The following is a 14,550-nucleotide window of genomic DNA, read 5'->3' on the forward strand; positions in this document are numbered from 1 at the left end:
AATCTGACAACACTTTATGGTGAGGGTGAGCAAGAGAGAGACACAGTGGGTGTGGCATCAGGCATTTATTTAAAATGTCCAAAAATGTGGGGCCTTTGTTGTGGAAAGGGCCCGGTGGCCACGATGTGCTCCCCTCCTTGGTCTGAGGCACGTGATGCTGTGGCTTCACTCGAGCGGACTGGCTTCCCTGGGCCAATGCACTTGAGAGGAATAGTGGGCCGGCATCCTCGCCTGTTGGCCGCGACACATGCTTCAATTCATGGCATCGCATCTAACTCACACTGGGGTTCTGGGGTGCGGGTCTGGCGATGCATCTGACTCGCACCGGTCCCTCCCTGCTCCGTTCCTGGACCTGTGAATATGCCAGCCGGTAGAGACCGGTCTCCCGAGGAGAGGCATGCTTGGTGTTTAAAGGCAACAGCTGTGGCAGTGCAGAAAATCTGTGCCAATATCAGCGGTTACCAGCACTTTAAAATAATGTATTTATGTTAGGGCGGCCACCACCGTTACACAGTGATGAGGCTTTTCATTGGGTTCAGGTTTGCCCCATCATGTGCCACCAAATGAGAAAAAGTAAAAGCAGGTGACGATGATCCAAGCGAGGGGCATCACAACTGGTATAATAAATTCTGCGCCTTAAACTAATACAAGACGGTAAAATTGTGTTTTTAAAAAAAGGTTTGTTAAAGATGAGCAAATCTGTGCAGAACTGATCACCGCGAGGTGCATGCCGGTCAGAAATGTGTCAGAGTGTGTTCTGACTTGCTCTGATGTCATGTTGACATTTGCCAAAAAGCTCTCGCTTCAGTGACTTCGCTGAATAAAGGCATGGTGGGATACTACTTGCTGACGACACAGCTTAATGCTCATTGGCTGGTTTCATTCTCTTTGAAAAATGTTAGATTTTTTTTATCTCTAATATCATGTTTTATGTGTATAAAAGATATGTGAATATTCCCAACACTCTGACAGTGTGATTATTATCATATTTCTGAAATATCTAAAATATGTGTCTTTATTAAAATTAAAATGGATGAAAATACACGACTTATGGGGGAAATTACATTACATGTACACCGAGTGTCCTTTCCATTATATTTATTTTAATAAAAAAAAAAACAGAATTTGTAATTATATTCACTTTATCAGCAATAAAACATAAAAAGAAGCCACAGCGTATGAACAGAAGCAACAGTGCATGAACATGAATCCAATAATATCTACCTTTGATCCCTAAAGTGTCTGATCCGCTGAGAAGTGTCTGACTTCACAGCTCTTATTTCACTTCTCCCCTGACCGCAGCCGCCTACTCTCATCAACTTTCAAGGTGAGGCGTTTGGCTCAACAGCTAATGTGCATGTGCATTCTCACATTGATTGACAGGCGGTTTGTTGGAAGGCCTGCATAATGTTAGCCAATCATGACAGTGGGCATTTATATTGAAGTCTTAATGAGCAACATGATCACACAGGAATTCAACATGCTACCGAATGTTCCTTCTCCCTGACATCGACCACATTCTGCTGAGTTACTGAGACGTGCCCCATCAATCCCACATCAGACATTTTTGTATCAATTCAAATATGTTAATCTTTCCCTCTGGTGCTATTGATAATGTTGCAAAAGCAGCCTCCGAGTCAAGGGTTCTGGTCCCAAGGAACCCAGAAAGAAATCGCGTTCATATGACGTTTAGGTTTAGGGTTTGGGTTATTGGTAGAGTCAATAAAATATGCATTCCTGTTAACTGTATTACACAACCACATTTGGTGCTAATCTGTGGACATTTCACTCACTCACACGTGCCCCTACATTTAATTTCCAGCTTCGGCCACAGGGGGGGAAGGTTTGAATTTTGGTGAGCACAGTCCAATTTCAACTAAAGAACTTTTGACCTACAGTTGCAGAATTCATAGTGAGATCAGTCTGGGGTGGTTGCCAGGGCGTTTCTATGCAGTTGATGATGTGTTCTAAGTCATGCATTCTATCATGACTTTGACACTTTTGAATTTATTCATTAAGGATTTTCAAATAAGCATGGCTGATTTGAATGTCCTGAAGTTGTCAATAATCAAGAAGATAATCAGTGAGTGAAAGCAATTTTAGTTCCAAGGTCTCCACTGTAATTAGCTTCAATCCATCACTGAAGCTGCTGTGTACTTTTAGATGGTGGGCCGTAATTATGAGCTGTCTCAGTGACTTGCCTCATCTCACGTTCTAATCATAGCTGAGCTTCCAAAATCCCCACCTGCCCTGTGACCACACTCTCATTTATTCGACACATTCATTTATAACTATAACCCCCTTATCCTTAATGCATTCAAAACGTTTTTCATCAATAATGTTCTGATTATAATTATGGTGATTACATAGCACAACACTGTCAAACAATAACCTTGTTAGGGTGAATTAGATATTTCAAAAAGCTCAAATTACACAATATGCATTTCTCAAATATGTCCTGAATTTTTTCGGTTAAAGGGATAGTTCACCCCCAAACTATAAAAAATATTATTTTATTTACTCACCATGTTGTTCCAAACCTGAATGAATTTCTTTCTTCTGTGGAACACAAAAGGAGATATTAGGATGTTAATACATGTTTTCATACAAATGTTAAAAGTGACCAAGGCTGTCAGTCTAACATTCTGCTTACCATCTCGCTTTGTGGAAAGGAAGTCATATGGGTCGGGAACAACATGAGGATTGTTAAATGATTACAGAATCTTTAATTTGGTTGAACAATCTCTTTAAATGATTTTTGTAGACTTTGTGTCAGCGTGTTTTCAGATTACCCTGAATGACAGCTGGTTTTCATCTTCACTCGCTGTCAACCAATGACCTTTTCTTGCATTAGCCTAATTTTCAATGAATGTCACACTATTTAAAAGCCAGCATATGATCAATGTATGCCAGATTGCCCCTTCAAACATTATTAGAGCCCTATTAATACTTCCTCCTACACAAACTGCAACACTTATTGCCTTTGAATTAAATATCAACGCAGCGACTGTGTAGCATCAATGTTTGTACAAAAAGAGCACTGTCCATAATGCCTGACAAGTTTTTTATTCATTCAATATTTACATTAGTATTACAAAATATTTGACATACCATAAACTTACATTTACTTACAAAGCTGAACAAATTGCTAGGACTTTCTACTGTTGTGCTAAAGTGTACAAGGACAAGACCATGTTGCAAAACCCACATGGGAATTATTGTTATTAAAATCTGTACAGCATTTACATTCCATTATACTTGAATGAGCACACATACTGATAATAGTATTAATTAAACCCAGAATGAAAAAAGGCCATCATTAGAAAAGGCTCTAAAACAACATATTGTGACTTCTTGGGTTGGAAAATCCTATTATGAAAGAAATGTGCATTGTTCGTCACTTTGTCAGCAAAGGTAATAATTTAACCTCCTGAAATCCGAGCATTACTGCTGTATTGTAATGAGTAGCACATAATAAACATGCAAATAATAATAATAATAATAATTTTTATTTAGACCAAATAGTTTTCCTAAAAATTAATGTCCACATTTGAGGACATTGTGACTAAGTTGTGAAATTTTAAATAATACCAAGCTATATAAAGTCATATTTTTTAAAATGTAATTGTTTATTATGTTTCCAGGAGTGATGGTCATTCATGTTTTTGGGACTTTATAGACATTACATCAGAAATTAGCATAATTAATTCTGATTCAAAGTAACGGCCATCAGCATCCAATCACTGCCAACTATGTTAAAATAAAATTATACATGATAAATTCTGAATCTAAGTACTGATTATCATTGTCCCATGTCTGCCAAACACGTTGAGTGTTCCAAACGTCATCTGCAGCCTGAAACTGACATTTTGGTTTGCTTTTAGGAGCGAATGCACTTGGCTGCATTTTAATTCTATAAGATGCTCCTTTGCTCCCTTGCTTCTTCATTAGGGAATGTCTTAACAATTTAAAATGCAACTTATTTTCATCCTAACTCCATATACAGCCTTTGAAAGCAACATTTTCCAGTTTTTGGAAGCATCCATTGTTTCTCAACATAATAATGCACAGTGAATATAGGATTTTAAAACAAAAATGAGCCTATTAGTCCACATTCATGGTCATTGTATCTTAACCGTAAACTTAGCAATAAAATTAATGAATAGCCTTCACAGTACTCACTCACAAACAGTACCAAATTACACTTAAGCTAGAGATACTGACATCAGTCACTTAAACTTTTATTCATATTGCATATATATATATATATATAAAAGATGATTCCTACTAGAACAATGTACATGATCATCTTCTGCAAGGGTTCTCAACTGGTGGAAAGCATGGAAAAAAACATGGCTAAATGCTAACAAAAAAATGCTAACTTATCATATAAATGTGCATAGTTAGGATAGAAAGAATATCAATGCTTACTAACTTCTGTTGTACAAGATGACAATCAAAATCTAGTATTTTGGCACAAATTCATCTACCACTTGAGAGAAGCAATGCAAATTATGGTAATACCAACACAGACAGGTTGTTTGACATGCCCTCATCCTTTAAAACCATGAAAAAACCTATGCAGGGTAGAAGAAAATATGACTCAGACTACATTAAATATGGGTTTGATTGAAAGATTGTATCAAACACAATGTTGGCCTAGAGTATAAAATTCAAGAAACTTTTACAGTAGAAACCTTTTTCCTTTTCAGCATGTGACATGCTAATAATTTTGTTGGATATATATATATAGTACAGTTCATGGTAAGATACTGTACATTTCACATTTTGATTTAAAGGATATTTTTGTTTACTTTTGGTTGGGTCACCACATGATGATGTAAAACTTGGGTTCTGAAGCAAAACCAGTTGAGAACCACTTATCCACAGGATCTGCATATTTGGCAATGATCACTTAAGAGTAGTCCTTTTGCTAAGCAAATGAGTGCTTACAATGACTCGTATGACTATATGGCTCTGTCTTATAACCATAGACACTGCTTTTTGAAGACACTTAATTAAATGGTTTGAGCTGAAAAACATGATGTAAATTACTATAGTTTTGACTTACTGTATCTTTCTCTACAGAGAGGAACAATTGTGAAGTGCAATTACTGTTTAACCTTTACTTATAGTTTTAATTGCCATCAGGCAGTATAACTTGTGAGCTATGCATGCACAATAAGATTTTCACAATTACTTAAATGTCTAAATTCATTTCAGATCGAGGTCTCCTTCAAAACCATGGTAAAGATTATTTAAAACACAAAATCAGAGATAATTTGTCAAACCAACCATAAATATTTATGGCATTTTTTTAATTATTTTTTAGTGTAATGGCATTTTATCATTGGAGATGTAATTTCCACAAATTATTTGTGCTTTATTTTTTACCAACCACAAAAAAATTAACTGCCACATGTCAAATCAAATACCTATTTCAGTGAACATTCAAGAGTATCCGACAGAAAAACATAGACACAACTTTACATAGCTCATGTACTATTGATGTACACAAGAAATACCTTAGGCATACATTGGCTGTGGTTTAATGTGAAGTACCAATGTAACATGCATGATCCTTTTTGTCATGGGCTTCCATAAAAGTATTTAACAAATTCTTATTTACATAGTCCATCATAGTCGGTATGTCAAAGTCATTCATTTCCATAAGTGTTCTGGATTTATAAACATATAAATGGTCACCCTCTTTCTTTGAATTTACCATCACTCTGCCTTTATTTACAAGTTCTTAAAGAAATAGATAAGTGAATGAATAAACAGAGCTGTTAGCATGTAATCACCTCTAAATTCATATTAAGACATTCAGGTCCCAGCTTGCATAAAAGTCTCTGTGACTAGATCCAATTCCCAGTCATATCAAATTTTTAAAATAAAATATTGAGCAGAATGTCCAAGCTGCTAGACTTTTTGCTAGATTATTCCACTTGTGCTCCATGCAAGAAAGTAATTGCAGGTTTTTGGGTGAACTACTCCTTTAAGGGTTTTAGAGACTGAAATGACAGAAACATACAAATAAAACTCTACTTTTACATTCATTTGGACCTGCACTGAAAGCTCCATTTGATATAATTGAGCTCTTCCACCATGTCCTAAAAGTGTGGCTTTGTTAATCCTTCATTTCACATGGCATTGAAAAATGGCACTAACCTCTTCTGAAAATCCAGATTGATATCTCACATCTCCTCCCTTATATTTGCAGTGAATAATGTCCTCAGCAATGCAATATTTTTATGAAAGCCTTCCTGAACTCCACATTGAAAGTGGTATATATGATGGGGTTGACGGCACTGTTCACGTATCCCAGCCAAGTAAAGGCATTGTACATCTCTAGTGGCACCACGCAGCTTGTGCAGTGCGTCTTCAAAATGTGAGTAATAAAAAAGGGCAGCCAGCATATAATGAAAACACCTGCAATAGAGCAAATAGAGGTTAGGTATTCCGAGGACAAGCCCTTTGATATACAATCTAGTACTTTTATGTAACCCATGCTGGTATTATGGCAGAGAACACTAAATTTACAATGTAATGGGAGCTGACAGCATCATGACCTCACCTAGAACAATAGCCAACATCTGAGTAGCCTTCTTTTCTTTATGCTGGGAGATCTTCCTCTTGCTCATGGTTTTGGTCACTGTAGTTCGGGTTTTGCCATTGGGTAATGCCTGTGTTTCAACAGATTTAGCTTCCTTTGGGGTCTGGATCTCCTTGGCATGCCCATTTTTCTCATCTCCATGTGGCTGGCATTCACCATGGGATGGCGAGGCATGGCTGGGGCTCGGGTTGGCCAGGAGGTCAATGACCAAAGTTGATTTTAGTTTCTTTTTCTCTGGAGGACTGTTGGTGGTCACAATGTCCACCTCCACATCACCACCCTGGTGCAGAACCTCATTTATCTGTTGCTAATAAAGGCACATGTTTATGATTAGTTTTATGATTATGTAACTCAGTCTATTTTAAAGATCTACACATTTCAATTGTATGACAAATTTCCAACAAACTGAATTGCCTTTAAATAATGTAAAAATTATGAATTCAGAATAAATGTGAAGTATTTAATAAAATCTAATGAGGGGTATGAACTTAAAGAACATTTTTTAACCTTGTGCGACCCTGCGTACATGTGCATGTATGTTGTTTTAGGGGTTAAACTTTCAACGTATGGAGTCATGTGACAAAACAACATGGTGCCGATCACAGCAGAGTTTGTCTTTTGAAGAAACAGCAACAAAACTACATCTAGTAAGAAACCTAATTAAGTTTTTACAATTAAATCTGTTTGAGTCAAAAGATTAGAGTCTCTAGTTTAATCCGATATGCCATTTTTTTAATTTGAGCGATTTATTGGGAAATGGCATGTTACTAAACACAATTGTGACAAAGAGGAGGGCGGGGCCAGGTCGTGAGTACGCACACCCGGTCCCAATCGGGCTAATCAGCCGAGGAGAGGGATAAAGGCAGCCGGATGCGGCAGTTCGGGAGAGAGACAGAGCCACACAGTGTGTGTGTTTAGGTTTCTGTCTTTTGTTTAAGTTTTCATTAAATATTACTTTGATGCGTTGTCTGGTTCCCGCCTCCTCCTTTCCCATTTTAACCCCCCTGTAACAACAATGTACACTTAATGTGTACAATAGCACAAGGTTTTCATTAGAAATTCTATATTTACTGCACATTTTCACATGCTTTTAGAGGCTTTCTATGGAGTTAAGATGAAGATAAGATGCATTTTGAACTGTACTTAGACCAGTGCAGACAGACAGCACACTGGAGATTAAGTCATTCACTATATAGGGAGCAAGGGAGCATCCTATAGCTTTCCTTTGAAGCCAAGTGCATTCAATCCAAACTTCCTATCAAATGTTCAGTTTCAGGCTGCAGATGATGTTTGGATCACTCAACATGGTTGGCAGACATGGTACAATGTTAATCAGTACAGTAGATTCAGAATTTATAATGTATAATTTTATTTTAAGATGGTTGGCAGTGGAGGGGGGGGGGGGGGCTGGGTAGCTCAGCAGGTATTGACGCTGACTACCACCCCTGGAGTGGTGTGTTCGATCCAGGGTGTGCTGAGTGACTCCAGCCAGGTCACCGAAGCAACCAAATTGGCCCGGTTGCTAGGGAGGGTAGAGTCACATGGGGTAACCTCCTCATGGTCACTGTAATGTGTGGTTCTCGCTCTCGGTGGGGCGCATGGTGAGTTGGTGCGTGGATGCCGCAGAGAATAGCATATGCCTCCACATGCGTTAGGTCTCTGCGGTAACTCGCTCAACAAGCCACGTGATAAGATGCACGGATTGACGGCCTCAGATGCGGAGGCAATCCTCCGCCACCCAGATTGAGTCAACACGCCACCACGAGGATTTAGAGTGCATTGGGAATTGGGCATTCCAAATTGGGGAGAAAAGGGGTGAAAAAAAATGGTTGGCAGTGATTGGATCATGTTGGCTATTACTTGTTTCAGAATTAATTATGTTCATTTCTGATTGGTAAAATGCTTCAGCCCTGGTTATCACTTATTTGTTTGACACTGCAAAAAGAAGATTTTGTTGCCAATTTAGAAAAAAAACATTGTAACAATTCAAATCAAGTCAAATATTTGTATTTGTAAAGTTATTTATTTGTGATTTTCCCCCAATAAAATCTGACCTTCTTTAACTTCTCATTATTTAAAATTTCACAACTTTGTCCCACAGTCCACAAATGAACATACATTTTTAGGAAAATTATTTGCTCTTGAAAAGTTTTTATTCTTTATTATGGGCAAGTAGTTACACATCAAAAAGGGAAATGGAAAATGCACACAGCAGACATGCTCGGGTCTCATGAGGTTAAACCTTCCAGTTTTTAAATGGCAAAGCAGTCTCCTTTGGTATTAATTGAACTACTTTTATAATTTGCAAAGTTGGGCATTTGGGTAAAAAAAAAAACTTATTTTTTTGAGTGTACCTTGAAATAGATCTGTAGGGTACAACGAGGCTATAAAATCCTTATTACCTGTATATTTACACTATATTACTACTGTCCATTATATTCAAATGACAGTAAACTCATTTTTCTATTTCTTTTTATACATTATATTGCTATATATATATAACTATATTGCTCGAATTAAACAAAATGTTATCATCATAATTTTTCATAATAAATTTCCCCCTAATAATTTTCTACAGCCTCACCTAATTAACATAAAAAATACTTTGCTGAAAAACTGGTGAATGTAATTTACTAGATTTCTACTGACTCCTGGTTAAAGTGTCTGTGCCCTTTGAAAATCATTTCCAAAATGTCCATTTCGTACTGTGATGCAAATGTCTTATTTCTGTGAAAAATTCTATTGTTACTCATATTTCAAAATGAGTATTAGCTAAAATAAAGCAACTTGAGCTTGATTACAATTGTGTACATTATTTTATAGAAAAACTCATTGATGTCTCTCAATCATCTCACATCACATTCATGCCCACCATAAAATAAAAACACAGCTTTGAAAATATATATTTATATAAGATATATTTAAACTGATATTTATATGTGCAGTATATCATATAAGCAGACTGCTCTGTCATTATACATATCTTTAAGTTATCATAATACGTATTTTTTTTTACATTACAATTTTACAATTTCGCTTTTTAAACATCAATATAGTGTTTGGTGCATAAAGCAGATGGTGCCTTTTTATTTATTTATAAATATATCATTCATGTTTTATTTGATGTGCTGAATTTAATGTCATGCATTTCTATAGACCAATGAGATTAAGTTGTCATGGCCAAACATGTGATATCCCTGAAAATCCCAGGGAGTCCTCTTAAGATTCTCCAAGATTTACTACTGTGGCATGTATAGGCTAAGAGAAACTTAAATAACAATTGTAGTCCTTTACAAAAAAGGATTGCTGGTTCTCAGGAGGATAATGACATTTAAAGCCTAATGTTTCAAATATGATACAAAAAAGACATAAATCACATACAGTATTAATTCATTTATTATTATTTTTACATGTATTATTATTATTATTTATTTTGTCTATAGGTTCGAAAAATTGCTCTCCCGCTCCAGGCGGTCGGCAGTGAGCCCCTCCCCGCTCGCGGTCGGCGTTCTCAGACCCTGCCATGTTTCAGCGGCTGGTAGGTGACTCCTCCAACCCTGGCAGCGGCCCTGACCGCTCCAGGCGGTTGGTTAGGAGCCCTTTCTTCCATCGCGGTCGGCGACCGTCGTCCTCTTCCAGGCAGCCGGGCTCCACGTTCCCCGGCAGATGGCTGCGGCTGCTCCGTTGGGGTGGACGGTAGTGGCGAGAATTCTACTATGGCGTTTCCCTCCTCCTTCCTGGATTTCGGCACCAGTGTAAAGGGGTTAAATGGGAAGGAGGCGAGAACCGGCTTGGCAATATAAATAATATTTTAATAATAAACAAGCCTCCGAGAGCCTTTATCCCTCTTGGAGGCTTGATTAGCCTGATAAGGGACCGGATGTGTATGATCACGACCCGGCCCCGCCCTCCGCCCCGCCCTCACAGTAATCCAACTGTAATAAATATGCTACTTGTGAGGAGGTCTGGATAACAAAGGAATCTAAAGACGAAGTGGCTTTCCACAAGAAGTTTACTATAATTTAAATGTTGTTCCATTCATTCAAGTTAACTTTTTTAAACATTATTTTGATATAGACCCAATTTAGACTTGGGACTTTTTTCACCTCTATTTTTAACTTGTTTTAAGATGATGGATGAAAGCATCATGGTTACTCTTGTAACCTCCATTCCCCGAGGGAAGGAACGAGAAGATATGTCGAATGAAGTGACACAAGGGGTCTTCCTGGGATGCCAAACATACCTATGAACCTGAGAAAAGGCCAATGTCAATTTGTAAGACAGAATTTGTATGCCCCACCCCGGACATACAGGTATAAAGGGAAGCAGGTCAGCGAGTGTCAGTCAGGATTTTGCACTGAGGAGCCAAAAATAAGGTACGGCTGATTACTGTGATAGGTCTAGTGCTGTGGCAGGAGGGACGCAACGTCTCAACAGGTTACAACAGTAACCATGACGTTCCCCTTCTGTTACTCACTCGACGTTGTGCCACGCACTGACCATGTTACGTGAACTGTCGAGACAGTTGCAAGCAGGCTACTGTGTGCTAGAGGCAACTGTGTCTGCTGCATGTAGCCCTCCCCAATGCCCCCAAAGAGATGTCACATACAGACCTTAGGTTCCCCACACCCCTGAAGGAAGGAACAGGTGCTACATGACTAGAATGGGAGCAAGACCGGCAGCTGCAGCCTTTTCTCTTACTATGTCTCTCGCATAGGACGTGAAGCGGCTGGGGCTATCTTAACACTATGAAATGCATCGGGGAAGGCGGTCTTAGTCTCGTCCTATTCTTTCAGGGGGAAAAGACCCTGTGGAGGCCACATCCTGCCCAGTCTAGGGGGAGATAACATGTGGCAAATACTCCACAAGTGTTGTGAAGCTGTAAGTGGGAAATGGAGAGGTGGTAGTTCCAGCCTAATGAGGGGGTACTCTACAGCATGGCGACCGGGGCAGCAGGGCTGCCCAAGGGAAATGAGGGTCCACCGACAGGGGGACTGTCCCACGGGAAATACATCACTGGAAGTTTGCCTGAGAAGGGAACTAAGCCTGTGGAGCCCGACCACAGTACAGAGCACCTGTGACTTGTAGTGGGTCTGGCCACGAATTGCTCAGCTGAATTCTCTGGCCAGAAGGCTAGGGAGTGACGCTTAGTGGCTAACCTGGGATAGAAGGCACACTTGATCAACTTGGTGAAGGGCGCAGTGTGCAAGCGGAACACCCGGGCGGTTGTGCCACGTTATCGAGTTCTGCCGGCTCGGACCTGACAAAACACGGGACAAGACCGACTCAACACTGAGATTGTAAAATCTGGCAAATGTATTGGGTGTTGCCCAGCACGCTACTCTGCAGATGTCTGCTAAGGTGCCATGGGCCAGTGCCCACGAGGATGCCACACTTCTCGTAGTGTGTGCTCGAACCCGCAAGGGGGCCGGACCGAACTCCAGGCAGGTGTCGCTGACAGAGAACGCTTGCAGGTCCCCAACCCTCTTGATGGATGCTAACGCGATCAGGAGGGCCGTCTTCAGGGAGCGGGTCTTGAGCTCAACTGAATCAAGTGGCTTGAATGGGGGTCTCTGAAGGCCCGAGAGGACCACAGAGAAATCCCAGGAGGGGAATAGGCTAGGTCGAGGAGGGTTCAGTCTCCGGGCGCCTTTCAGGAACCTGATAATCAAGTCATACTTACCTAAGGACTTGCCATCTACTGCGTCGTGGTGGGCTGCGATAGCATACACCTTCAAGTTGGAGGGGGACAGCCTCCCCTCCAGCCTCTCCTGCAGGAATGGAAGCACTGATGAACTGCACACCTCTGTGGGTCTTTGGCTCGGGAAGAACACCAATTCGCCACTTTAGGGCATAAAGTTACCTGGTGGAGGGAGCTCTGGCTTGGTTGATCGTGTCTACGACTGCAGGTGGTAGATCCACTAGATCCTCTGCATCCCATCCAGGGGCCAGACGTGGAGGTTCCAGAGGTCTGGGCACGGGTACCCCGTCCCTGACAAAGAAGGTCCTTCCTCAGTGGAATTTTCCAGGGAGGTGCTGTCGCGAGGAGCGTGAGATCCGAGAACCAGGCCTGGGTGGGCCAATAAGGGGCCACCAGGATGACCTGTTCCTCGTCAGCTGGACCACCTGGGGGTGGAGCCTCCACTCTCCACTGGGTGAAACCTGCCGTAATAGCGCATCCATCGTCGAGTTGCGGTTACCAGGGATGTGAGTGGCGCGCAGCAGCCTTAGTCGCTGCTGACTCCAAAGGAGGAGATGGCAGGCGAGTTGTGACATGTGACGAGAGCGCACGCCGCCATGCCGATTTATGTACGCTACAGTCGCGGTGCTGTCCGAATCAATCAAGATGTGCTTACCTTGAATTAGTGGGAAAAACCTCCGTAGGTCATCTTCGTGAAGACACGAGGGGACAGGGACAGGCCGATGGGGAGGACCTTGCACTTATATGCCTGGCCGTCGAACACGAACTGTAAGAAGGGTCGGTGTTGAGGCAGAATGGAGACGTGGAAGTATGCGTCCTTCAAGTCTACCGGCGCGAACCAATCTAGCTGTCGAACACGGGTAAGAATCTGTTTCTGCGTGAGCATTTTGAATGGGAGTCTGTGTAAAGCCCGGATGAGAACTTGCAGGTCCAAGATTGGTCGCAACCCACCGCCTTTTTGGGTAAGATGAAGTAAGTGCTGTAGAAACCCTTCTCCATCTCGGCTGGAGGGACGGGCTTTATTGCATCCTTGAGGAGCAGGGTCGTGATCTCTGCTCGTAAGGCGCTGGCTTTCTCGCTTTGCACGGATGTGGAGCGAATACCGCTGAAATGAGCCATACTAACTGAATCACGTGGCCGAGTCGGATGGTCTTGGCCAGCCAGCATGATGGATTGGGAAGTGAAAGCCACACATCCATACTCCACGCGAGGGGCACTAACGGGACGATTGCTTTTGACGTACCGGGCGGGGCTTCGCGGTGGGAGGGATTAGGTAATAGCACATTGGGAGGCAGAAAAGCGTCCCGAGGCTTGGGTGCTGAGAAAAGACTCAATGCACTTACCTTGCCTTGCACCCAGCAGGGGGTGGGTTAGAGACTGAGGAAGAGGTCCTAGAGAGGCATCTTCGGAACTCATCAGCGCTTGCCTGCCAGGGCTGATCAGTCACGGGTCCAGAGGCGAAGGAACTGCGTCCGTGGAGCCGGGACTGTAGAGTTTTGGGGCTGCGGTGCCGTGAGAATGGCGCGCATTGGCTGGATGACCCAGGGAGTGAGGCAATTGCGAGTACCGCAGCCAGAAGGCGGTGCGGCAAATAAAAGTAATTAAAACAAGGATTCTCCTCCCGGCCCTCCACCAGAGGGACAGATTGGTCTTGGTACCAGCTCCGGAGCGAATATCTGACTGCCTGAATCGCCCATCTCAGGAGCGCTTTGGAGCTTTCCTGGTCCTGGAGACAGGGGGCGTACGCTGCATGCGAGGTGCTCGATGCTGGGCCCAGGTTGAGGCGGAGCTGCCTGTTGTTTGGACGCAGGGGGTCGCAGGTTGGGCGGCGCCCCGGCATGATGTGAGAAATCGCCTCCGTCTGCTTCTTTACTGCCAAGAACAGCTGGGCGAAGTCGTCGATGGTGTCACCAAAGAGGCCGAGCTGGGTGACGGGGGCATTGAGAAATCGTGAATTGTCAACGTCGGGCATCTCGACTATGTTCAGCTAGAGGTGGTGCTCCTGGACCACGAGCATGCTCACGGCAGCCCGGGCAAGCATGTCGGCCATCTGCGTGTACGCCTCGGACTGGGCGGGCTGGCCTGAATGCGGCAGCCCAGTCGTGTCTTCCGCGTCAGACGCCTGGAAGGTCTTCGATGCAGCTGCAATGTCATCATCCAATTCTAGTGGCTCAAGGGAGAATGCCGGCTGGCTGGGTGGTGAGCCGCACTGATCCCAAGCTCGGACGGAAGC

The 14,550-nt window shown here is 42.3% G+C and overlaps 1 protein-coding gene across 1 annotated transcript in view; it reads right to left on the reverse strand.

Moving 5' to 3' along the window:
• Positions 1–3,057: 3,057 nt before the first annotated feature.
• The window catches only part of drd2b (dopamine receptor D2b), a 139,782-nt gene continuing 128,289 nt past the window's right edge, over positions 3,058–14,550 (reverse strand). The window contains exons 7-8 of the mRNA XM_052093790.1: positions 6,578–6,923; positions 3,058–6,432 (exon numbers count right to left, since the gene is read on the reverse strand). Of these exons, the coding sequence (XP_051949750.1) occupies positions 6,236–6,432; positions 6,578–6,923 (543 nt within the window). The 3' untranslated portion in view covers positions 3,058–6,235. The remainder of the gene's footprint in view (positions 6,433–6,577; positions 6,924–14,550) is intronic.

This window comes from Xyrauchen texanus, chromosome 3 (assembly GCF_025860055.1).
Source record: "Xyrauchen texanus isolate HMW12.3.18 chromosome 3, RBS_HiC_50CHRs, whole genome shotgun sequence".
In the NCBI taxonomy this organism is placed as follows: domain Eukaryota; kingdom Metazoa; phylum Chordata; class Actinopteri; order Cypriniformes; family Catostomidae; genus Xyrauchen; species Xyrauchen texanus.